This window comes from Lagenorhynchus albirostris, chromosome 2 (genome assembly GCF_949774975.1).
Source record: "Lagenorhynchus albirostris chromosome 2, mLagAlb1.1, whole genome shotgun sequence".
Lineage (NCBI taxonomy): Eukaryota > Metazoa > Chordata > Mammalia > Artiodactyla > Delphinidae > Lagenorhynchus > Lagenorhynchus albirostris.
The window spans coordinates 80088728-80112913 of NC_083096.1; the positions used below are offsets into that span (position 1 = coordinate 80088728).

Genomic DNA, 24186 nt, shown 5'->3' on the forward strand with positions numbered 1-24186 from the left:
CATATAGAAGTTTAATGCCACAACTTTGTGAAATGAACTTTACCCACAAACTCCATCAATAACACTTCTTCTCAGGTCTATCCCCATCTATCACCACAAAACTAATTTTATATATTACTCCATGAATTAATTCAACAAGCATTTATTAGGAAATAGGTATATAAACAATAAAGGGTAAAAATGTGTGTGGGTGCTATGATAAAAGAATGTACCAGGTATGTGGTGGGGACCGAAGGCATGAGCTTTCTTTAATACCATTGGCTTGTTAAATGGTCAGTTATAGAAGAGCTGGGCCTTACAAGAACTGAGGAATTGTAAATTGCCAAAGAACAAGGCAGGAAGAGTGGGTGGAGGTAAGGTGGTTGTGTCTGAGAAAGCTTTGTGACCTATGTATTATTGCCACTATTTTATACATAGAGAACTTTTTAAATGAAGCTCTGAGCATTTACATTACTCATAACCTATATTTAAAAAGTTATACACACTGCACACAAAACCATTTGATTTCTAAGACTACACACAGGCTCTTTCAACGGTGACATGTAAAAGTGCTTATTTATGATAGCAGTTAAGGTCACCACGGGTGAGAATATATGTATGAAGTACATGATTATCCCTCTGTAGACAGGTCACCTTTTAACATGAGGGCTTAGACAAGAGACCATAAAACAATGTACTTATATAGCTTACAACCCTGGAAAATATCTCCAGCGAGTTTTATAATATAGAGAAAGTGATGCTTTTGCCAGGTAGTTGAATACCAAACTTTTACTACGTGGACTTTAGCCAGCAGATAACAGAGAAAGACAGACCAGTTCCCTGTTGTGCTACTTGCAATCTTCAGTTTTTCCCTTAAATAAATGATGAAACATTACTTAAGCACAGACTTCAGAGTCAGTTAGACTTAGGTTGGAAATTCAGCTCTATCATTTAGTAGCTATACGATCTCAGGCAAGTTATTCATCCTCTCCATGCTTCTCATCCATAAAATGGACATAACAATACCTACTTCAAGAGGTTGTTGTATTGATCAAATAAAAATATAGATAAAGGACCTAGTACAGTGACTGACAGGTTACAATTCTCAATAAAAGGAAGTGATGCTGATGATAGGCTGGGGACTAAAGGATGTATATGCTCTACCTCCCACCTTGGAGAAAACACATTTGGAAAGATAAAAGATAAGAATATATAATATTAAATATCAATATAAATGATACATTTTTTCTAATACTGCAAACAATGTCAAAGGCAAAAAAAAGACAGAAGATTTCAGATCAAATGATGTCCAGTTGCTTTCAGCTTTACTGTTCCATGATTTTAAATGAGTTGGACAGGTGACAAGTGCTAGAGAAGTTCAGAAGATGGAGAGAAAGTTATCAGCCAGAACAGTCAGTGGTATCTTCATGGAGGAGGCAGACTTGATCTGGATCTGAAAAATGAATAGGCTTTGGAGAATGAAGGGGATAGGGGGCTTTTCAGGGAGGCATAATGACATTAAACAGAAATGCACTGGTGGTTGGGAGCAAGACATAGTCTTGGTCAGTGACTACACCAATTTAATTGTAAGCTTAGTGTTTGAGAAGAAAATGGCAGGAAATTTAAAAATATATATATTGCCAGGGAATAAAAAGCCAGACTAATGAGTTTGAAGTTCATCTTGAAGAAACTGGGTTCCCATTCCTTCAGAGAAATAAGTCAGAGAATGGCAAAAACAAACATTTTTTTTTTCCCATGCCTCAGGTTTTCCTCAGCACCAGAAGAGGGGCTTGGATCTTCAATCGTGTCGGAGACTATGGATATCCTGTTGATGTGTTATTCTCTTCTCGATTTAAATATTTTATGAAGAAGATTTGTGGTCAAACATTAGCAAATATATTTTTGGAAAAAAAGATGAACCAAAGGTTTGATCATGAAATGTTTGGCCTGAAGCCTAAACACAGGTATGTTCCCAGGCTGGGAGGTGGGCAGTAACAGTCGACGCAAAGAATAAGGGCTGTTCACATAGGCTAATAGTACGGTTACCTCTATGTTTACATTAAGCAAGTCCACAGAATCTGAGATTAGATTTCTACCTTTCCCCCACAGAAGTCCAAGATCTACTGGTCTGTAATTTTCAGGCTATAATTCTCCTTGGCATTAACCATTTTATCATTCCCCGAGGTACCAGTTCTTTTTACATGATGCCCAATAGCAACAACAAAATGGTAGTAGCGGGCAATGCATCATTCATTCATTCATTCATCCAACAAACAACTGAGCATCTGTTATGAGCCAAGCATTATACTGGCATGAGAATACTGAGACTAAAGACCTAATAGTAATAGTAATACTAATAACACTGTACCTTTTTGAGGACTTAATATAAGACAAGCACGGTTTTAAATGAGTTACACGCATTATCTCATTTAATCCTCACACAGCTCTATAGGTTGGTACTATTTTGATCTCCATTTTGCAGATATAAAAACTGACACTTAGAGAACCTAATTTGCCCAAGATCACACAAGTAATAAATGACAGACTTGAGAAATGGATATTTCCTTTAATACTCTAACAAGAAGATAGACAATAGAATATGATAAAGAAATGCATGGAGTGCTATGAGAGTATGAAAGATAGGAGTTCTCACACAGCCTAGAAGGTAGACTGTGAGCGTTTCTAGAAGCTGATTTTAAATGCTGTTTTCCCCTCCAGCTTTTAATTTTTTTAATGTTTAGATTTAATTGCTATAAAATAGTAAGTACAATGAGCACCCATATACCCTTCACTTAGATTCATCTATTATTAACGGTTTACTATATTTGCTTTTTCTCTCTCCCTCTCTCTGGAGATAGATAGATACACACATATATAGCTTCCATATATACATACATATAGTCATAAATTTTTTCTGAAACATTTGAGAGTAAGCTGCAGTCAATACAACACTTTACCCTACATTCTTTAGCATATATTGCCTAAGAAAAAGGGCATTCTTCTACATAAACATAATTATCACACTTAGTAAATTTAACATTGATAAAATACCGTTATCTAATATAATGCATATTCAAATTTTCCAAATTGTTTCAATAATATTTGTAGCTTATTTATTTATTTGTTTGGCCACACTGCATTGCTTAAAGTTTGCAGTCCTAACACTGGAACGCCAGGGAATTTCCTGTAGCTTTTATAGTTTTAAATCCAGGGTCCTGTCAGGTATTACACCATTGTATTTAGTTGTCATACCTCTTTAATCTCTCTTAATCTGAAATAAATCTCCATTTTCTTGACATGGGTTTTTTTTTTTTAAGAATTCAAGCCATTTGTTTTGCAGAAAGTCTCTAAATTTGGACTTTCATAGCTGTTCTTCCTTTATTATATTTAGGTTAAACAATTTTGGTGTGAATATCCATAGGTTATGTTGTGCCTTCTTGGAGGATCACATCAGGAGCCATATGATAGCAGTTTATTGCATATTAATGATGTAAAATTTGACAACTTGGATTAGGTGGTCTACCAGGTTTCTCTTTTGTAAAGATTTTTTTTCCTTTGAAACTAACCAGTGGGGTGATACTTTGAGACTGTGTTCCCCAAACTTTCAGCCATTTATTTCACCCAATTATGGAAACTGTAGCATCCATAACTTTGGTGATCACAAAATAAATTGAGGCTTTATAGAATAATAAGATATAGTCAAACAAACAGGGTAAGGAAGTAGCATTCTAATTATAAATACAAGGTCTTGGAATAGCAAAAAATACATTATGCTCTGAGACCTGCACATAGTTTGGTTTGGCTGGACTACAGGCAAAGATGGAAGAGTGACTGAGTACATCTCCTGGTTCACTGGGCAGATATATGAAAATGTTTGTATGCTCTGCTAAATAAAAAGTTTAGAATGAAGACAGCCCACAGCCACTGCAAGATTTTAAGCAGGTGAGTGACACAATAATAAATACATTTTGGAACAATCACTCCAAAAATGATGTAGAAGATAGACTGAAAGGGGATGGAGCAGGAGGCACTAGAGACAGCTGTAATGGCCCAGGTGAAACAGCACAAGTAAAACTATTCTGGGGGTGTTAAGAGGAGAAAGCGTGGCCTTGGTGACCAGATGTAAGACTCACAGTTTTGTGGCTTGGGCCACAAAATGTGGATGGTGGTACTGTTAGTGAACAGGAGTAAGTTTGGAGAGAAAGATGAAATGATGAGGTTGGAATGAGAACAGAATCTGTACCTAAAGGTTTGTGTCAAAGAATTACTAAATGCAGCAAACCAGTAATACTGTTTAAACATATCTTGTTCCTAAGAAGAGGCCAGCTCTGTCTGAACATGATGGGCTGAGGATTCTCAGAGCCTGTTAACACAGGGTCCAGGATTCACACTGCTTTTAGAAAGGTCCAAGATTCTGCACCTTATCCTATGTTATTTCAAGGAAACACTACTTACCATGCCTAGAGTATCTCAAGGGAGTTCATAAAAAAACATTTGATATAAATCCTAAAATCCTAGGCTGTGTGACCTTGGGCAAGCCACTTAACTTCTTCAGGCCTCAGTTTCCTCGTCTATAAGACCTGGATAATGACAACTGTCCTGCCTCCTTCAGTGGGTTTGCGTGAGACTCAAATACGTTAATGTATGTAAAAACAGTTTATAACTGTAAGTCACTATACACATGCAATTTATTATATCTTTTGGAAAATGATGGTCCAAGCCTGGCTCTTGGGCCTTTGAAGAGGAAAAGGGACTCAACAGAATGCTGATAGTCCAGTTCTGCAGATTTCTTGACATATGGGTAGAAGCTACTAGACTGTGGCCTTATATCACTGAGAGCATTATTAGTCCTTGAGAAACCAGGCACGTACTCATCAAATAAAACAATCCTTCCCTCACTTCTCCAACAGCTTCTCTTTCAATGCCATCCAGGGTCCAACTTTTACTCTGAGATCCTTACCTTTATCAAGCTGGTATACATTAGACCTTTCCCAAATTTCATGAATAAAGGGAGACTATTGGCATATTGATTAACCACCTCAATCAAAATAGAATTTTACTTACATGGTAATGATCTCTCTCTCTCATGATCTCTCCTTCTTTATCATCATTCACAGAGCTCTGAGTCAGCATCCAACGGTAAATGACTTTCTGCCAAACTGTATAATTTCTGGCTTGGTGAAGGTGAAATCAAACGTGAAGGAATTCACAGAGACAGCGGCCATATTTGAGGATGGCTCCAGGGAGGATGACATTGATGCTGTTATCTTTGCCACAGGCTATAGCTTTGCCTTTCCTTTTCTTGAAGATTCTGTCAAAGTAGTCAAAAACAAGATATCCCTGTATAAAAAGGTCTTCCCGCCTAACCTAGAAAAGCCAACTCTTGCAATCATAGGCTTGATCCAGCCCTTGGGTGCCATTATGCCCATTTCAGAGCTCCAAGGACGCTGGGTCACTCAAGTATTTAAAGGTAAGTGACCATGCAAGATGACTACCGAATTACTTAGTGGTTTGTTTAATTATGTTTATGTTCTTGCTTATAAATAGCTGAGACAGCATGTATGATTGTAACAGTGCCTGGTATAAAATTAGTGCTCAAAAATTAATTTTTGAGGGAATATAAAGTAGTAACTTATAACCATGGACATATAGCAGAATCTACTAGGAAGTTTTCCAAAAATAGGCATGCTTTGCCTGGTGGTGTTTATTTAATAAGTCTCAAGTGGGGCTTACATAAAATTGTTGAGAAAATGTTCCCCGGGTGATTCACACATGCACTCCAGATTAAAATCCACTCATCTAGATTTCAGACAACTGATACATATTTGTGAAGCAAAAGAATTTAATCTTCTTTCATTATAGTTAGAGAGAGTCACATATAGAAGTGCTGTGATTTCATTTTAGACAAAAATTAAAAGCTGATTAAAGACTAGTCCAGAATGAAGAAGATTCAGCCACTCAAAGTCTTACTTTCCCCCCTTTATATTCCCTCTTTCAGAAAGTTTTGGCTAGGAAAACATGAGAAAAAACTTTGGGGTTTGGGATAGTAGGCTCAATATGAATCAGCAGAATGGTGTGGCTTCCAAAAGACTTAACTATATCTGGCATTATTAAAAAAACATAATGTCCTGGAATTTACAACTGTTCTTCCTTGAACTGGTCAGACCACACCCAAAGATATTTTAAAAGTGAAACTGGAGTACATTAAAAGGAGAGAGACAAGAGTGGTTAAGGGATTTGAAAATGTGCCATTTGAAGTACAACTAAAGGAGCTGGAGAGGTTTGGCCTGGAGAGGATAAGATTTAGGGGAGATATGGAAGTTCCCTTCGGATACCTGAATAGATGCCCCATGGCAGAAGGTTTTTTATATTTGCTTAGTATCACTTCAAAGGGTTGAACTAGAAACAAGGAGTGAAACTTTGAGGGTTTGCACAATATCAGCTTAACATTAAAAATAAACTTTTGCCAGGCCAATAGGAAGTAGATTCAAGCCTCAGAATAGGGAGAAATCAGATGACTTTTAAGGTTCCTTCTAACAAAGAAGTTCTTTGATTCTATGGTTACTATAATAAAATTTGCTACCATTACTTATGTTTAATTAAAACTGTTCAAAGTTCTTGTTGAGGGACTTCCCTGGTGGTCTAGTGGCTAAGACTCTGCATCCCCAATGCAGGGGGCCTGGGTTTGATCCCTGGTCAGGGAACTAGATCCCACGTGCCTCAACTAAAGATCATGCATGCCGCAAAGAGGATTTTGCATGCCACAACTAAGACCCGGCGCAGCCAAATAAATAAATAAATATTTTTAAAAAACGTTCTTATTTAATTACAGATTCTTCTTCCCTAGTGAAGGTCCTCATGGTAGCAGAGAAAAAAGAAGCAATGATGTTAGAGTTGATAGATAAAAAACTTTTCCAAATTTCCCCAAAGTTCTTTCATTTCTTTTTCTTTTTTTTTCTTTTTTAATTTTTTGGCTGTGCCGTGTGGCATGTGGGAATCATAGTTCCCCAACCAGGGATCGCACCCATGCCCCCTGCAGTGGAAGCATGGAATCTTAACCACTGGACTGCCAGGGAACTCCCAAAGTTCATTTCTTAATTCCTTTTAATTCTATCCAGTAGATCATGTACTCCTTGAGCACTGGACCAGCAATACAATGCAAGTAACCGGTTAAGTTGGCTTAATTCCAGTCATATAAAGTGGATCTTTTTTTTTTTTTTTTTTTTTTTTGCGGTACGCTCTGTGGCCTCTCCCGTTGCGGAGCACAGGCTCCGGACGCGCAGGCCCAGCGGCCGTGGCTCACGGGCCCAGCCGCTCCGCGGCACAAACCCACATCCCCCGCATCGGCTGGCGGACTCCCAACCACTGCGCCACCAGGGAAGCCCGCTAAAGTGGATCTTTTAATTGGGTCAATAAAGTAAGAGGAAAAGGTTGCTTTAAAATAGGCCACGGCATCTTAGTAAACTTTGAACAAAAACGAGACTCTTTTCCAGGACCAAGTGAACCATTGAGAGGATTAGGGCAAATGAGTATTTGGAAGATTCTGCATTGTGACTGTGGGATTAGGGGATCTTAGGGGAAATGCACAAAAAGCTCAGTTTCCTCTGCTAGCAAATCTTAGTGCTAATCCCTCTAGCTCTCTTCTTAACACTTGGAAGGAAGGAATCATCAGAGAATCCCTATAACTTTAGCAAATTTCCAAAAGGAACCCTGAGTTTTTTGTTTTACTGTCTGCCTACCAAATCCTTGCCTTTCTCAGCCCAGAATTTTACCTTCACTGTGCCAATTTTAAGACCATTCTTTCACACCTGCCCAACTCTGCCTGTCCTCTTCCCTGGCCTGTCCTTTCCTCATCAATCCCCATTTCCCTACTTCCTTTGTTCTCTAGAATTACTATTCTCTTGTCAAGAAAATATTCCACCCTTTCCTAGAACACTGAACCCACTTGCTTGCCTTGACAGAAATCTAGTTTTCTTTTGTCTTGCTTGTAGCCCTCTCAAGAGGCCTTGCAAGTGGTCCACTTTCATTTCATAACTTTCTTCCCTTGAAAACCGTATGAAATGATACCAATTCTCTGGATCACAAGGAAGCATTATGTCATAGCATGGCATTCACGTTCCTCCAAAAATTGGATACAGGCTGCTTTTCAGGCCCATCTTTTGCAGGTCTTTACCATCCATCCTACAATCTTCTAGATGCACTGAATGACTCACCCACTATGCAGCAAACACAGCAGGTACTCTTATACCCTGTGCCTTTGCTTCTGGTGTTCTCTCTGCCTGGTATGCCTCCCCTTTACTTGTTATTTGTGTGGAAAAAGCCTGTTTATTTCCTCCCTCTCTGTAGTATATTGAAAGCTCTTTAAATAAAAGAATCATGTTTATTTGCCTTTGTCTTCCAAGACTAGACCAGTGCCTAGCACATGGGAGGTAGCTAATACATCTCTATTCAATGACTGCAAGTTTAGTTTTGGAGGTATTCTAAACTCTACAGTAGAAAGTTCTTATCTGAGGATCTCAGCTTATGAACTATCTTCCCAATTTCCAGTCATGGTAAAGGCTGGACTGGACTGAAAGAGCAGAATGGCAGCCACACCTCCTTTCTCTTGTAACATAGTCTTTACATTTAAAGTGCAGGGACTAGTCAGGATTACATAAATACAATCTGTCTTAGGCCCGAGAGCCAACTGAAAGACTTAGTTCCACAGAGTTACAATTCAGGCTCACCCCCTTTGAACCTTGCCTTGGAACCCTTAGGAAATCTCTGAAGTTCAGTTCCACACTGTTCTTCAACAACATTCTTCAGCTAACATTTACTGGCCTCTTAGTATATGCCAGACCCTCTGCTAGGTGCTGGAGATACAAATATGACCAAATAGAAAATTCTTATCTTTATGGAACTCAGAGTCAAGCAAGGGAGACAAGTAAACAGACATTTAATGTGTTCATTCAGCAGGTATTTACTATATCCTAAACAAGGGTCCAATAACAATATAGAGGAGCTGGCTATGGAAGCAGAAAGGAATAAGTACCCAATTCTCCCTACAACTGCAAATACACTGTAAAAAAGTCAGAGTTTACTAAAAGGACAATGCCATCTTGAACATAACAGAGAAGAGAACAATTAGTAATATTTATGCAAAGTTAGAGAAAATGACAAAATAAACCAAGTCCTGAGAACTACAAGGAGTTCAGAATTCTGGAGAATAAAGTATTATAGGAATTAAAGAAAATGAAGCTGGAGATATTTATAGAGGCAAAACCAAGAAAAATCCTTAGGTGCCATGCGAGAAGTTCACATTCAATGTAGGCAATAGAGAACAATTGAAGGATTAACTGGCAGAGGGGGAGTCAAATCAGATTTGTAACTCAGAAGACGTATTAGAGGGAAATGAAATGGGAAATAGGTCAGTTGCGAGCCTGTGACAAATGTCCAAGAAAGACATAATGAGGGCTTTAAACTAAGGTAAAGGAATACGAGAAATATTTGAATGAAATTTCATTGGTGAATTTGAAAGGATTTGGAGGGAATGTAGGTTGGAGATGAAAGCCAGAAAAAGAATCTGCTCAGGGCTGTGGCCATTGATGTAAACTGGTAATATAAGAGGAGGTGCAAGATAGGAAGGAGGGAGATACATATGGTAAAAATGACATGTGCCTGAATGAGGAAACACTGCAACAACAGTATCAATGAATTAAGAACTGCACCACCGGATACAGTACACATCTTTATATATTCCTATCTATCTACCTATCTAATTTATAATGATTTTTTTGTTTGGTTGTGTTTTTGTTGTTTTTTGTTTTGTTTTTTGGATGGATTGGCTGAATCACAGGCAAGAAATCACCTCCTCCTCCATAATGTTTCTACTTAAGAGAAGTAAAAATTATGGTTGTACCATGAGAAATAATTTGGAAATCAACTCTCAAACTGTGCTTCATGAGCATCTTAAGACCTGTGATTAACTTCAAATGAAGCATTTCAGTGATTCCTCATTGACTTACGAACATACATAATAATTCCCAAGGCTAAAATGAAAAGAACACATGGCAAAACACAGAAGGCTGTTTCTTGAGGGTTGAATTTGGGTCTCATGTTTTAAGAGGGACACACCAGGACAGTTACTAGAGTGAGCCCAGAGAAAGGCAACCAGTGGGGCAGAGAACATGAAAGCTGTTATATGGGGAACTGTTAAGGCTTTAAGGCTGATAATGGGAAGACTTAAAGAAGTTATGACAGTTGTTCTCAAGTGGTTCAAACGCTGTCATTTGTTAACACTAGACTCCTTGGCTCCAGAAGGCAGAGCTAAGTCCACTGGTGCCAGTTGCATGGAGCCAGGTTCTGGGGTCAATGAAAAGAATAATGTTCCAGCAAGTAGAGCAGCCAAACAATTAAATCATCTCCTCAGGTGATGAGATCCCCATCACCAGAGATATTTAAGGAGGAATGAGATAACCACTTGAGAGTACTTGTAGAGCGGACTGTATTAGGTAAGATATATTCCCATTCTAAAATTACACGTTCCAGAATTTTGTGGAGTAACACTTTAGAGTTGGGCGCGGCTAAAGTTTTCTACATGGCATAGTGCCTGTAAATCCGGGCATAAAGCTAATCATTTAAATTGAGAGTTGTCTATGTCAACCTAAATACTATTCTACCTTTGTCTAGCCATGTTCTTGGTGTTAAATTCCTGCTACTGGAACTGTTCATTGGTGCTTAAATTTATCTGTTAAGATTGGGTATTATGAGTTGCCCTTGACCTTACCCCTCACTCTCAGTAAATAAAAAATTTAGAAGGTAAGGCTTATCTTCCATGGAACTGTAGGCATACAACAGGACTGAGAGTTTACTTTTACTTCCTTCTCCCTGTGGTATAAAGCCTCTTTGATAATAAGAGTACAAGTACAGGTGTGTTTCCCATATTCCTCCCGCCCTTTTACTTTGTACCTCATTTTCCATATACTTTTAAGGCCATTTATCATTTCCTCATGTCCAGATTTCATTTCCCAATTGAAAGACTATGTTAGGGAGGAGGCAGCTTTTGGTTGGAAAGCAGATTAGGAGAAATATCTTACAAAGACAAAGCAGAAAAGAGTAAGCTACTGAGGTTAATATTATTATATTCTGGTGGTGGTAGGGTAAGGTGATCAAGTGAAGGTGTAACCTCCTTGGTACAGACAACTAACCTGTATTCCTTTGAATTTTCCATAGCATGGTAATTGTTAATAGGGTTAGTGTTCATAGTGAGGTAATTTTACACTTAAAATTTTGATTTTTCTCTTTAGGGATAAAGACATTACCCTTACAAAATGAAATGATAAAAGAAATAGCTAAGGTTCAAGAGGATATGGCCAAAAGGTAAGAGTTCTCCCAGGAAGATAGGTGGTTAATTTTTCCCACTTAGTTCTTTTTCTTCTCTTTTGGCTGCATTGGGTCTTCGTTCCTGTGCATGGGCTTTCTCTAGTTCTGGAGAGCAGGGGGCTACTCTTTGCGGTGCATGGGCTTCTCATTGTGGTGGCTTCTCTTGTTGCAGAGCATGGGCTCTAGGCACGCGGGCTTCAGTAGTTGCAGCATGTGGGCCCTAGAGCGTGTGGGCTTCAGTAGTTGTGGTGCATGGGCTCTAGGGTGCGCGGGGTTTAGTAGTTGCGGTACACGGGCTCAGTAGTTGTGGCACACAGGCTTAGTTGCTCCACAGCATGTGGGATCTTTCTGGACCAGAGATCGAACCCATGACCCCTACATTGGCAGGCGGATTCTTAACCACTGCACGACCAGGAAAGTCCCCCCACTTACTTCTTAATAAGAGCAATGTTGTACTGTATTTATTGTCCTCGTGTTTGTTTAAGGATTTAGATTATATTTTGAAGGAAAAGGAAATCATAGTTTGTGACAATAGAATAGAGAATTACCACCAAGTGGTTTGAATGTGGATGGGAAAGGAGAGAAAAGCTTAAGAAAATTCTATGTTTAGGGCCTAAAAGAAAAGTCAAGTAGGAAAAAGCACATGGAGAGAAAACCTGGTACGTTATTTTGGCAAGGATTACATGAAGAGATACTAGAGCTGCCAGAGGAAGGGCAGCGATGAATTAATGAGAGGTAGATATGGTTAAATTACAAATCTGTAGGTAGATTTACAAATCTGCAGAGGCCACTTTGCTGGCTGTCATGTGACAGCATACTTAGGTCACAGTGGCTCTTAGTATGAGTAATCTATAAGATCTGGGAAGGTGGTACCACCAGCCCGTATTTTAGTGCTTGGGTGGACACATTTAGCAGTCTGAATTTCAGAACTTGAGCTTATTCACTGCTGATTTTTATTTGAACAAAGTTGATGTTAATAAAGCACCTAGATTTTTGTGGAGAAGTCAGAGGCACAATCATTCCATGCCTAAAGACGTGGTTTTCTTCAACTGATTATACCAGCATAACTCTCCCTTCTGCAAGGAGGAGAAAGACAGTTTTTACTTAACCCTGATACCCTTTCTAGGTGCTCTCCTATCTTCCTCCTTCCTTTCACTGCCAAACTTCTACAATATATATTCTACATTATATATATTGACTTGTAATTCTTTCCTCTTTGTTCTCAGCTTATCTATTTCTTCCACATCCTTCAAGGACTTATCATAGCTCGATTTTAACTACCCTCTTCTACATTTCTATTTAGGAGTCTAATACCACATGATTTACCAAAAGTCTTACATTCTTCTCTGTTTCACGTGTATCTATCTTATCGAGTCCAGTGGACTATAAGGCCCTTAAGGATAGAGACAGTGTCTTTCTTCACTATTTTCTGCAGCTCCTAGCTCAATATTGAGCCAAGAGCAGATAGGAAGCATTGATTAATTGATGGAGTGACTGAATTGTTAATAGGCATGGTTTCTGTCTTCTCTGCTTCAGGTATGTGGACAGCCAACGCCACACCATCCAGGGAGACTATATAGATACCATGGATGAGCTTGCTGATCTGGTGGGCGTCAGGCCCAATCTGCTGTCCCTGGCCTTCACTGACCCCAAATTGGCATTACAGTTATTTTGGGGACCCTGTACTCCAATCCAGTATCGGCTACAGGGCCCTGGAAAGTGGGATGGAGCTCGAAAAGCTATCCTCACCACAGAAGATCGTATCAGGAAGCCGCTAATGACAAGAGTAACTGAAAGCAACAATTCCACAACTTCAACAATAACAATGGCCAGGTTTATGCTGGCTGTGGCTTTCTTTGCTATAATTATGACCTATTTTTAGCTGTTCCATTGTCACTGTCCCAGTTTTCTTTGAAAGCTGGATCTGGAGATGCCTTCAGAACCTGACAAGATTGAACAACTCTCAGCTTCACACTGCCCAGAAAGCTACTTTTATTTCTCTTTCCAAAGCATTAACCCTTTTTTCCTCTTTTCCCTACAGTGAAATCTCAGCTTTTCATTTGTACTGACTTACCTCCCTTACTCTTATGACCCATCACTTTTTCCTTCCAGTAATTCCTGGACTGTGAGCTCAGGTACTCTGTTAGTCATCTTTGTTTGTCCTTAGCAGAGTTCCTGACATGTGGTAGGTGCTTTCTTTTCTTTTTTTTTTTTTGACATGTTTATTGGAGTATAAATGCTTTACAATATTGTGTTAATTTCTGCTGTACGACAAAGTGAGTCAGCTATATGTATACATATATCCCCATATCCCCTCCCTCTTCAGCTTCCCTCCCACCCTCCCTATCCCATCCCTCTAGGTCATCACAAAGCATTGAGCTGATCTCCCTGTGCTATGCAGCAGCTTCCCACTAGCCATCCATTTTACATTTGGTAGTGTATATACATCAATGCTACTCTCTCACTTCATCCCAGCTTCCCCTTCCCCACTGTGTCCTCAGTCAGTTCTCTATGTCTGCATCTTTATTCCTGCTCTGCCACTAGGTTCATCAGTACTGCTTCTTTAAATCCCATATATATGCGTTAGCATATGGTATTTGTTTTTCTAACTTACTTCACTCTGTATGACAGATTCTAGGTCCATGCACCTCAGCACAAATAACTCAATTTCGTTCCTTGTTATGGCTGAGTAATATTCCATTGTATATATGTGCCACATCTTCTTTATCCATTCATCTGTTGATGGACACTTAGGTTGGTTCCATGTCTTGGCTATTGTAAACAGTGCTGCAATGAACATTGTGCTATGTGACTCTATTTGAATTATGGTTTTCTCAGGGTATATGCCCAATAGTGGGATTGCTGGGTCATATGGTAGTTCTATTTTTAGTTTTTTAAGGAACTTCCATACTGTTCTCCATAGTGGCTGTACCAATTCACATTCCCACCAACAGTGTAAGAGTGTTCCCTTTTATCCACACCCTCTCCAGTATTTATTGTTTGTAGATTTTCTGATGATGCCCATTCTAATAGGTGTGAGGTAATACCTCATTGTAGTTTTGATTTGCATGTCTCTAATAATTAGTGATGTTGAGCACCTCTTCATGTGCCTCTTGGCCATCTGTATGTCTTCTTTGGCCATCTGTATGTCTTCTTTGGAGAAATATTTAGGTCTTCTCCCCATTTTGGGATTGGGTTTTTTGTTTTTGTGTTACTGCATAAGCTGATTGTATATTTTGGAGATTAATCCTTTGTCAGTTGTTGTTTGCAAATATTTTCTCCCATTCTGAGGGTTGTCTTTTCATCTTGTTTATGGTTTCCTTCGCTGTGCAAAAGCTTTTACATTTCATTACGTCTCAGTTGTTTATTCCTGTTTTTAATTCCCTTATTCCAGGAGGTGGGTCAAAAAGGATCTTGCTGTGATTTATGTCATAGAGTGTTCTGCCTATGTTTTCCTCTAAGAGTTTTATAGTGTCTGGCCTTATATTTAGGTCTTTAATCCATTGAGGTTATTTTTGTGTCTGTAGTTAGTGTGTGTTCTAATTTCATTCTTTCACATGTAGCTGTCCGGTTTTCCCAGCATCACTTATTGAAGAGGCTGTCTTTTCTCCACTGTATATTCTTGCCTCCTTTGTCAAAGATAAGGTGACCCTATGTGCATGGGTTTATCTCTGGGCTTTCTATCCTGTTCCATTGATCTATATTTCTGTTTTTGTGCCAGTATCATACTGTCTTGATTACTGTAGCCTTGGAGTATAGTCTGAAGTCAGGGAAACTGATTCCTCCAGCACCATTTTTCGTTCTCAAGATTGCTTTGGCTATTTGGGGTCTTTTGTGTTTCCATACAAATTGTAAGATTTCTTGTTCTGGTTCTGTGAAAAATGCCACTGGTAATTTGATAGGGATTGCATTGAATCTGTAGATTGCTTTGGGTAATATAGTCATTTTCACAGTATTGATTCTTCCAATCCAGGACCAAGGTATACCTGCCCAACTGTTTATGTTATCTTTGATTTCTTTAATCAGTGTTTTATAGTTTTCTGAGTACAGGTCTTTTGCCTCTTTAGGTAGGTTTACTCCTAGGTATTTTTTATTGTTATTGTTGTGATGGTAAATGGGATTGTTTCCTTAATTTCTCTTTCTGATCTTTCGTTGTTACTGTATAGGAATGCAAGAGATTTCTGCGCATTAATTTTGTATCCTGCAACCTTACCAAATTCACTGACTAGTTCTGGTAGTTTTCTGGTGGCATCTTTAGGATTTTCTATGTATAGTACCATATCATTGGGAAAGTCAGTTTTAGGTCTTTTCCAATTTGTATCCCTTTTATTTCTTTTTCTTCTCTGATTGCTGCACCTAAGACTTCGAATACTGTGTTGATTAATAGTGGCAAGAGTGGACAGCCTTCTCTTTTTCCTGATCTTAGAGGAAATGCTTTCAGTTTTTCACCATTGAGAACGATGTTTGCAGTGGGTTTGTCATATATGGCTTTTATTATGTTGAGGTAGGTTCCCTCTATGCCCACTTTCTGTAATTTTTATCATAAATGGGTATTGAATTCTGCCAAAAGCTTTTTCTGCATCTATTGAGACGATCATATGATCTTTATTCTTTAATTTGTTAATATGGTGTATCACATTGATTGTTTTATGTATACTGAAGAATCCTTGCATCCCTGGGATAAATCCCAGTTGATCATGGTGTATTATTCTTTTAGTGTGTTGTTGGATTCTGTTTGCTAGTATTTTCTTGAGGATTTTTGTGTCTATGTTCTTCAGTGATACTGGTCTATAATTTTCTTTTTTTGTAATATCTTTGTTTGGTTTTGGTAACAGGGTGATGGTGGCCCTCGTAGAACAAGTTTGGAAGTGTTCCTCCCTCCACAACTTTTTGGAAGAGTTTGAGAAGGATAGGTGTTAACTCTTCTCTAAATGTTTGATAGAATTTGCCTGTGAAGCCATCTGGTCCTAGACTTTTGTTTGTTGGAAGATTTTAAATTACAGTTTCAATTTCATTACCTGTGATTGGTCTTTTTATATTTCCTAATTCTTCCTGGTTCAATCTTGTAAAGTTGTACTTTTCCAGGAATTTGTCCATTTCTTCCAGGTTGCCCATTTTATTGGTATAGAGTTGCTTGTAGTAGTCTATTATAATCTTTTGCATTTCTGCAGTGTCACTTGTAATCTCTTCTTTTCATTTCTAATTTTATTGGTTTGAGTCCTCTCCCTTCTTTTCTTGGTGAGTCTGGCTAAAGGTTTATCAATTCTGTTTATCGTCTCAAGGAACCAGCTTTTAGTTTTATTGATCTTTGCCATTTGTTTCTATTTCATTTATTTCTGCTCTGATTATGATTTCTTTCCTTCTACTACCTTTGGGCTTTGTCCTTTTTCTAGTTGCTTTAGGTGTAAGGTTATACTGTTTATTTGAGATTTTTCTTGTTTCTTGAGGTGAGCTTGAATTGCCATGAACTTCCCTCTTACAACTGCTTTAGATGCATCCCATAGGTTTGGGATCATTGTTTTTGTTGTCATTTGTTCCTAGGTATTTTTTGATTTCTTCTTTGATTTCTTCAGTGATCTCTTGGTTATTTAGCAGTGCACTGTCTAGCCTCCATGTGTTTGTGTCTTTTACTGTTTTTTTTCCTGTAATTGATTTCTAATCTCATAGCGTTGTGGTTGGAAAAGATGCTTGATACGATTTCAGTTTTCTTAAATTTTCCAAGGCTTGATTTGTGACCCAGGATGTGATCTATTCTGGAGAGTGTTCCATATGCACTTCAGAAGAAAGTGCGTTTTTCCACTTTCAGGTGGAATGTCCTAAATATCAATTAGGTCTATCTGGTCTATTGTGTCTTTTAAAGCTTGTGTTTCCTTATTTATTTACTCTCTGGATGATCTGTCTATTGGTGTTAAGTGGGGTGTTAAAGTCCCCCACTACCATCGTGTTACTGTTGATTTCTCCTTTTATGGCTGTTAGCATTTGCCTTATGTATTGAGGTGTTCCTATGTTGGGTGCATAAATATTTATAGTTGTTATGTTTTCTTCTTGGATTGATCCCTTGATCATTATTTAGTGTCCTTTCTTATCTCTTGTAACAGTCTTTATTTTAAAGACTATTTCATCTGATATGAGTATTGCTAATCCAGCTTTCTTGTGATTTCCATTGGCGTGGAATATCTTCTTCCATCCCCTCACTTTCACTCTATGTGTCCCTAGGTCTGAAGTGGGTTTCTTGTAGACAGCATATATAAGGGTCTTGTTTTTGTATCCATTCAGCCAGTCTGTGTCTTTTGGTTGGAGCATTTAATCCACTTACATTCAAGGTTATTATCAATATGGATGCTCCTATTACCATTTTCTTAATTGATTTGGATATGTTTTTGTGGGTCTTTTTCTTCTCTAGTGTTTCCCGCTTAGAGAAGTTCCTTTAGCATTTTGTTGTAAAGCTGGTTTGGTGGTGCTGAATTCCCTTAGCTTTTGCTTGTCTGTAAAGTTTTTGATTTCTCCGTCAAATCTGAATGAGATCCTTTCCAGGTAATCTTGGTTGTTGGTGTTCCCCTTTCATTACTCTAAATATGTCCTGCCACTCCCCTGTGGCTTGCAGAGTTTCTGCTGAAAGAGCAACTGTTAACCTTATGGGGATTCCCTTGTATGTTATTTGTTGCTTTTCCCTTGCTGCTTTTAAATTTTTTATTTTTATTTAATTTTTGATAGTTCGATTAATGTGTGTTTCAGCATGTTTCTTTTTTTTTTTTTTTTTTTTTTTTTTTTTTTTGCGGTATGCGGGCCTCTCACCGTTGTGGCCTCTCCGGTTGCGGAGCACAGGCTCCGGACACACAGGCTCAGCGGCCACGGCTCACGGGCCCAGCTGTTCCGCAGCATGTGGGATCCTCCCAGACCGGGGCACGAACCCGTATCCCCTGCATTGGCAGGCGGACTCTCAACCAATGCGCCACCAGGGAAGCCCCAGCATGTTTCTCTTTGGGTTTATCCTGTATGGGACTCTCTGCGCTTCCTGGACTTGATTGACTATTTCCTTTCCCATGTTAAGGACGTTTTTGACTATGATCTCTTCAAATATTTTCTCAGACCCTTTCTCTTCTTCTATAATTTGAATGTTTGAATATAATTTGAATGTTGGTGCGTTTAATGCTGTCCCAGAGGTCTCTGAGACTGTCCTCAATTCTTTTCATTCTTTTTTCTGTATTCTGCTCCCTGGCAGTTATTTCCACTATTTTATCTTCCAGCTCACTTATCCATTCTTCTGCCTCAGTTATTCAGCTACTGATTCCTTCTAGAGGATTTTTAGTTTCAGTTACTGTGTTGTTCATCACTGTTTGCTCTTTAGTTCTTCTAGATACTTGTTAAATGTTTCTTGTATTTTCTCCATTCTGTTTCCGAGATTCTGGATCATCTTTACTATCATTACTCTGAATTCTTTTTCAGGTAGGTTGCCTATTTCGTCACTTATTTGGTCTTGTAAGTTTTCACATTGCTCCTTCGTCTGTAATTATTTTTTGTCATTTTTTTTTTTTTAAATTTGATGGGTAGGGCTGTATTCCTGTGTTACTGGTTGTTTGGCCTGAGGCATCCAGCACTGGAGCTTGCAGGCAGGTGGATAGAGCCGGGTCTTGGTGCTGAGATGAGGACTTCCGGGAGGCCTCACTCCAATTAATATTCTCTAGGGTCTGAGGTTCTCTCTTAGTCCAGTGGTTTGGACTCAGAACTCCCACCACAGGAGGTCAGGCCTGACTTCCAGCCTGGGAACCAAGATCCCGCAAGCCACGTGGCACAGCAAAAAAAAAAGAAAGAAAAAAAAGGAGCAGTACAAGAACAAAGAATAAAAAGCAAAATAAAATTAGAAAGATAAAAAATATATTAGGAAAAAATATATAATTGAAACAACTGCAACAAGATAAAACAAAACCACAACAGAAAAAAGAAAGGGAAGAAAAGGGGGAGAACAAGCCAAAAGGAGCAGAACAATAACAAAGTATAAAGAATAAAATTAAACTAAAAGATTTATTAGAAAAAATAAAAATATACATGAATCAACAAGGATGAATCAAGGTAAAACAGAACCTCAATCTAAAAGAGGAAAAAGAGAAAAGAAAAAAAAAAGCCTTGGCTATGGGGCACAGAGTTTCAGCATGGGTGGAAATTAGGCAGTGGTGGGCTTTAGCGTGGGGGGGGAACCTAGGCGAGAGATGGGTGACTTTTGGGAGTGGGGCATGGCCTAGGCTCAGGACCCATGCAGCCGGAAAAGGCCTTGGGGGTGGGGCCTAGGCAGGCTCCGTTCAAACATGGGGCAGGGGCTCTGCTTAGGGTCTGCGCAGAAGGGGAGAGGCAGCACATCCAAAGGGGGGCCTCTGGAGTGTGGAGTTCCAGAGTTTGGAGGTAAGGTCCTGGGTGAGGGTGTGTGGGTGGGGTTTAGGCCCAGTGTGGCTGTAGGGACTCTCAGAGGGGGTCTCCGAGTGTAGAGGTAGAGCCCTGGGTGGGGTGTAGGGGCTGGGCTTGGGCTCTGCATGGCAGGAAGGAGGCTCCAAAGTAAGAGGATTAGGCCTAGGAGCCCAACAGGCTCCCTGGTGCCTAAGTGGAAAGGGAAAGCGCTGGCCACGTTCCCTTCCATTCCTCTGCGCCACCCTCTAGGGTGTCCCCGCAACTGCCGTCCCCCGTAACTGTGGGTCGGTCTCACTGGGTGTAGGAACTCCTCCCATCCCCCAGCCACCCCTCAGGGATGCCGGTCCTGTATGTCAGCCTTTACTTTTGCTCCCCCTTACCTCCCTCCCACTCCCTCAGGACCCACATGGCTGGAGGGGGCCTCGGTGGGCACAGGATCAGGCCTGGGATCTCAGCAGGCTCCCAGGGGCCCAAGAGGGCAGGGAAAACCTGGGCATGCTCCCTTTTGATCCTCTGCCCTCCCAATGGTCCCCCAATTTCCCCCTTTGTGCATGGGATCCCTTCCCTTCCCACAGCCGCCCCTCAGGGGCACCAGTCCTGTCCCACCTCCACTTCTCCTCCTCCCTCACTCCCCCCCACAAGCCCCACATCCTACCCTGTCACTGGGGGTTCCTCCCATTCCCCTTAGTTGTCTGTGGTCCCCCACCAGTGTATGGTGGGTGCCCTAGTTATGCAGAGACGCGAATTCCGCGTCCTCCTAGTCCGTCATCTTGACTCCGCCCTTGTGGTAGGTGCTTAATAAATGTTTGCTGTCATTTATCAAGTAATATGGTGGGAAGAATAAGCCAATATCTACATAAGAAATGGGTGACTCCATGTAACTGTGCTTCTGACAGTATTTGGTTTTCTACTAGACTTTTAATCTTTTATTTGTTTTTAATATTGTAACTAAATGTATTTTTCCTCAGAGATAAGAGAAATAATGGTCTTATAACAGTTGTATATACCTAAGATAAGATATATAGATACTTAAACACTTTGTTTCACTAGCTGTTCACTAGGGTGTCTGATACCTGGTCATTTTTCACTCTTTTCCTCTAAGCAACACATCTCTATTTTCTCAATGAAGAAACTACCTCCAACTTTCTAGGCTCATGGATCATTTTAACAATCTAGCAGCTACCAGCAGGTTCAACTTGGCTGGAAAAATTGGGATTTTAAATGAGCTGTCCAGTCTTTTTTGATCTCTTAGTTCCCATATTAGGATACAAGACTTTAACTTAGGAACTATGATAAGTAGCCATCAACTGCTGTGGTGTGGCCTACAAATGTGATTGGATTTATCTCCCCCCAACTCCTACTATCTCCCCTCCACACCCTCTCACACAGAGAGTCTAAGTAGTAAGTATTCGAAGAGGTCAGTTATGTAATAAATTAGGATTAATAACTAAATATAGGGGTATTCTGCTTATAACAGTTCTTATGTCACACACTGTAGTTATGAAAAACAAAGCAAATGAAATGAAACCAGGGCCTCCAGTTTATGTCCAAGTGCTGCTGTTGATTCTGTTTTCTCATCCATAGAAGTTTTGCTCTGTTCTTGTCTGTCAGAGTAGTTACCTAAGTGTTAGATGTCTGACACACCTAATTTCATGAAGAAAGGAACTGATGTACCAGCCAAGTGTGTTCATAAATAAGCTGTGGTGTAATACATTTGGGATTGCTACCTATTGCTTAACCAAAAAATAAATTTGAACAACTGGAAGAACAACATTAGAAATCATTATCTTTCCCAATGTACAATAAATAAGAGAACGAGAAATGTGAGACTACAACTTCCTCCTAATCATACAACTATTTGTACAATTCCCTGCTATTTCGCCTAATTTTCCCTGTGGAAAATGCTTTTTGAGAATTGGATGGTCTTTTTTCTTGCAGAATCTTTGTGGTACTGGGGATTTATCCTCTATTAAAATGGACCTAGTATCTTTTAATCTGCACACTATTCTTGTTCAAAATTAAATTGAAAGCCGCTTCTTTTCCATTTCGTTCTTTCAACATATAAATTTGCCTCTTTCAGCGTGTAAGTCTGTTGAATTAAAGTCCTTTGATAATGTAATTCCTAGTTATCAGCAATAAGTACCCAGAGTTTCCTCTTTAAATAAAAAGCATGTAATTCTAAGCTCACTGACTCTCTCAGTTTCCTTATAATATGAAAGTTTACCTCCCCCCAAAAAATCATTGGTTAAATTCTAAACCAAGCTAAAAGTAAGATGTAAATAGGAAAGTGAACTCAAAACAACTCATGATACAAAGCCCTAGCTACTGGTGAATGTGTATTAATCATCAATTTACCATATCTTGCTTTTGTAATTATATTAAAAGGTTGTATCATTTTCCCAATTATATTATACAGAAAAATGCTTTCTTGTAGTGCCAGAAAGTAAGGAAGTGCTCAAAAAGCAAATCGATGGGGGAATGTCACAGGGACACAGGAACCAACTGAAAGTGGTCCCAATGGCCAAAGCTGGAACAATTTGAACAATATAAATAGCCTAGCATTGGATTATAATATAAAGTATAAAAAATACCCATCAGTCCATAATGGTATAAATAAGTGATTGAATAATAAGCGGGGTAGAATAGAGAAAACTCCCATATGGAAGAATTTCAAACAATTTATATAAATACTCTGCCCTCCAGGAGTTGGAGCATAACTCCCCATTCCTTAAGTGTAGGCTGCATAGAGTGACTTCCTTCCAAAGAGCGGTAAAGGGAGAAAAATAACTTTACAGTGGAGAAATCTGACAAACACTACCTCGGCTGGGTGATCAAGATTAACATCAATAGTAAAGTCACGTGGATAGTATGTACTCTTGATATGATGTGATGGGAAGGGTACTTTGCCTCTGTGGTCTTCCTCCCTAAAACCATGACCCAGTCTAACCATGAGGAAAACATCAGACAAACCCAGGTTCAGGAATATCTTACAAAATACCTGACCATCTCAAAACTGAAGCTCATCAAAAAAAAGGAAGGTCTGAGAAATTGTCATAGTATAGAGGAGCCTAAGACCTGATGTCTAAATGTAATGTACCTTGGATGGGATCTTGGAACATAAAAAGACATTAAGTAAAAATTGAAGAAATATTAATAAAGTATGGATTATGGTTAATAACAAGGTACTGATTGGTTTATTGGTTGTGACAAATGTAGCACTGTAACGTAAGATGTTACCAATAAAATAAATTGTGTGTGGGATACACAGGAACTCTGTACTAACTTCCCAAGTTTTTCTTAAATCTAAAACTATTCTAAAATTTTAAAATTATTTTTTAAAAAAAGAAATGTATTCTTTTGGTTCAGGATTTGACCCAGAGGCATAGCCTAGTGGAATTTTCTCAGAGGAGGAAGAATATTGGATAGTACCATTCATTTAAATTACTATCTTTTCCCTTGATTACTCTACAAATTAAGTTCTTCTAATAAAGCATACTATTACTTACTATGGCAATTTTGTTCCTTTGTTGAATAAGTATAGACTACAGTTGTAGAGAGGAGAAAATGGTAATATGAGGTCAAAAGACACATTTTCTTAAAATACTTAGGTAAGTTCTTATAGCTGAGCACATTAAGCCAATAGTCTCCACTAGCAAAATGTACGGTATATTAATAACAAGTATATTCATGAATGAGATAATTTTACTCAGTACTGGATCTGTGCATGGTTACTTTTGTCAGTAGTAATATAACGTATAATACTATACAAACATCCTCCAAGCTGCCTACTTGGAATTTCCCAAAGTGCTGTGTTTTTCCATGTTTCTATATACATTCTTATGTTTCCCCTTGCCCAACCTATTTCACCTTCAAGATTCACGTAATCTGTTATCTGTTCTAGAAACCTCCAGGATGAAATAGGTGACCTATCTTTATGCTTCACACCACACCTGGTATATTGCTCAATTATATGTGGTGACTATCATTTGTCACACTATATAATGTCACTTGTTTCTGTCACCTAGTTCCTCCTTGAACTAGTAAATTCCTTTGAGAAAGATACTTTGTAATTAATCTGTATGTTCCTAGTGCCTAATATAGTACCTGAAACACAGTAAGACCTCAGTAAATCAATGATTAATTAATTAAGCTCAGTGTGGGAGATAAAAATATGGATGAGTTTTTAAAGGAGTAAATAAAATAGTGAATAATACTTCACTATTTTATTAAAAAGTTATTGAGGAGATTATGGGGTGCTTAACATTTTGAAATGTCTGTGGGGCAAGCATGTTCTTCCAGAAAATATTCTGGGATAGATCATTGCTCTGAGTCAGTATGTCATCTCTAATATTGTTTGGTTTGAAACACAAGTGACATGTCCTATCCATATCTTATTTCCTCAATCAAACACAAGATTTTAAAAGGCAATATCTCAGCGCGGGAACG

At 38.9% G+C, this 24186-nt stretch overlaps 1 protein-coding gene and 1 long non-coding RNA gene across 3 annotated transcripts in view; one reads left to right on the top strand and one right to left on the bottom strand.

Annotated features, from left to right (window-relative positions):
* The window catches only part of FMO5 (flavin containing dimethylaniline monoxygenase 5), a 28347-nt gene extending 15125 nt beyond the window's left edge, over positions 1-13222 (top strand). The window contains exons 5-8 of the mRNA XM_060142377.1: positions 1744-1943; positions 5097-5449; positions 11265-11337; positions 12877-13222. Coding sequence (XP_059998360.1) covers positions 1744-1943; positions 5097-5449; positions 11265-11337; positions 12877-13222 — 972 coding nt within the window. The remainder of the gene's footprint in view (positions 1-1743; positions 1944-5096; positions 5450-11264; positions 11338-12876) is intronic.
* LOC132515994 (uncharacterized) overlaps positions 1-24186 on the bottom strand; it is a 40304-nt gene that overhangs the window by 7714 nt on the left and 8404 nt on the right. Inside the window, exons 2-3 of one of the 2 annotated variants that reach the window (XR_009539230.1) lie at positions 5044-5290; positions 24-1432 (exon numbers count right to left, since the gene is read on the bottom strand). This is a non-coding gene — a long non-coding RNA (uncharacterized LOC132515994). Of the gene's footprint in view, positions 1-23; positions 1433-5043; positions 5291-24186 lie in introns of those variants that run through there. The other variant, XR_009539231.1, reaches the window with a different exon arrangement.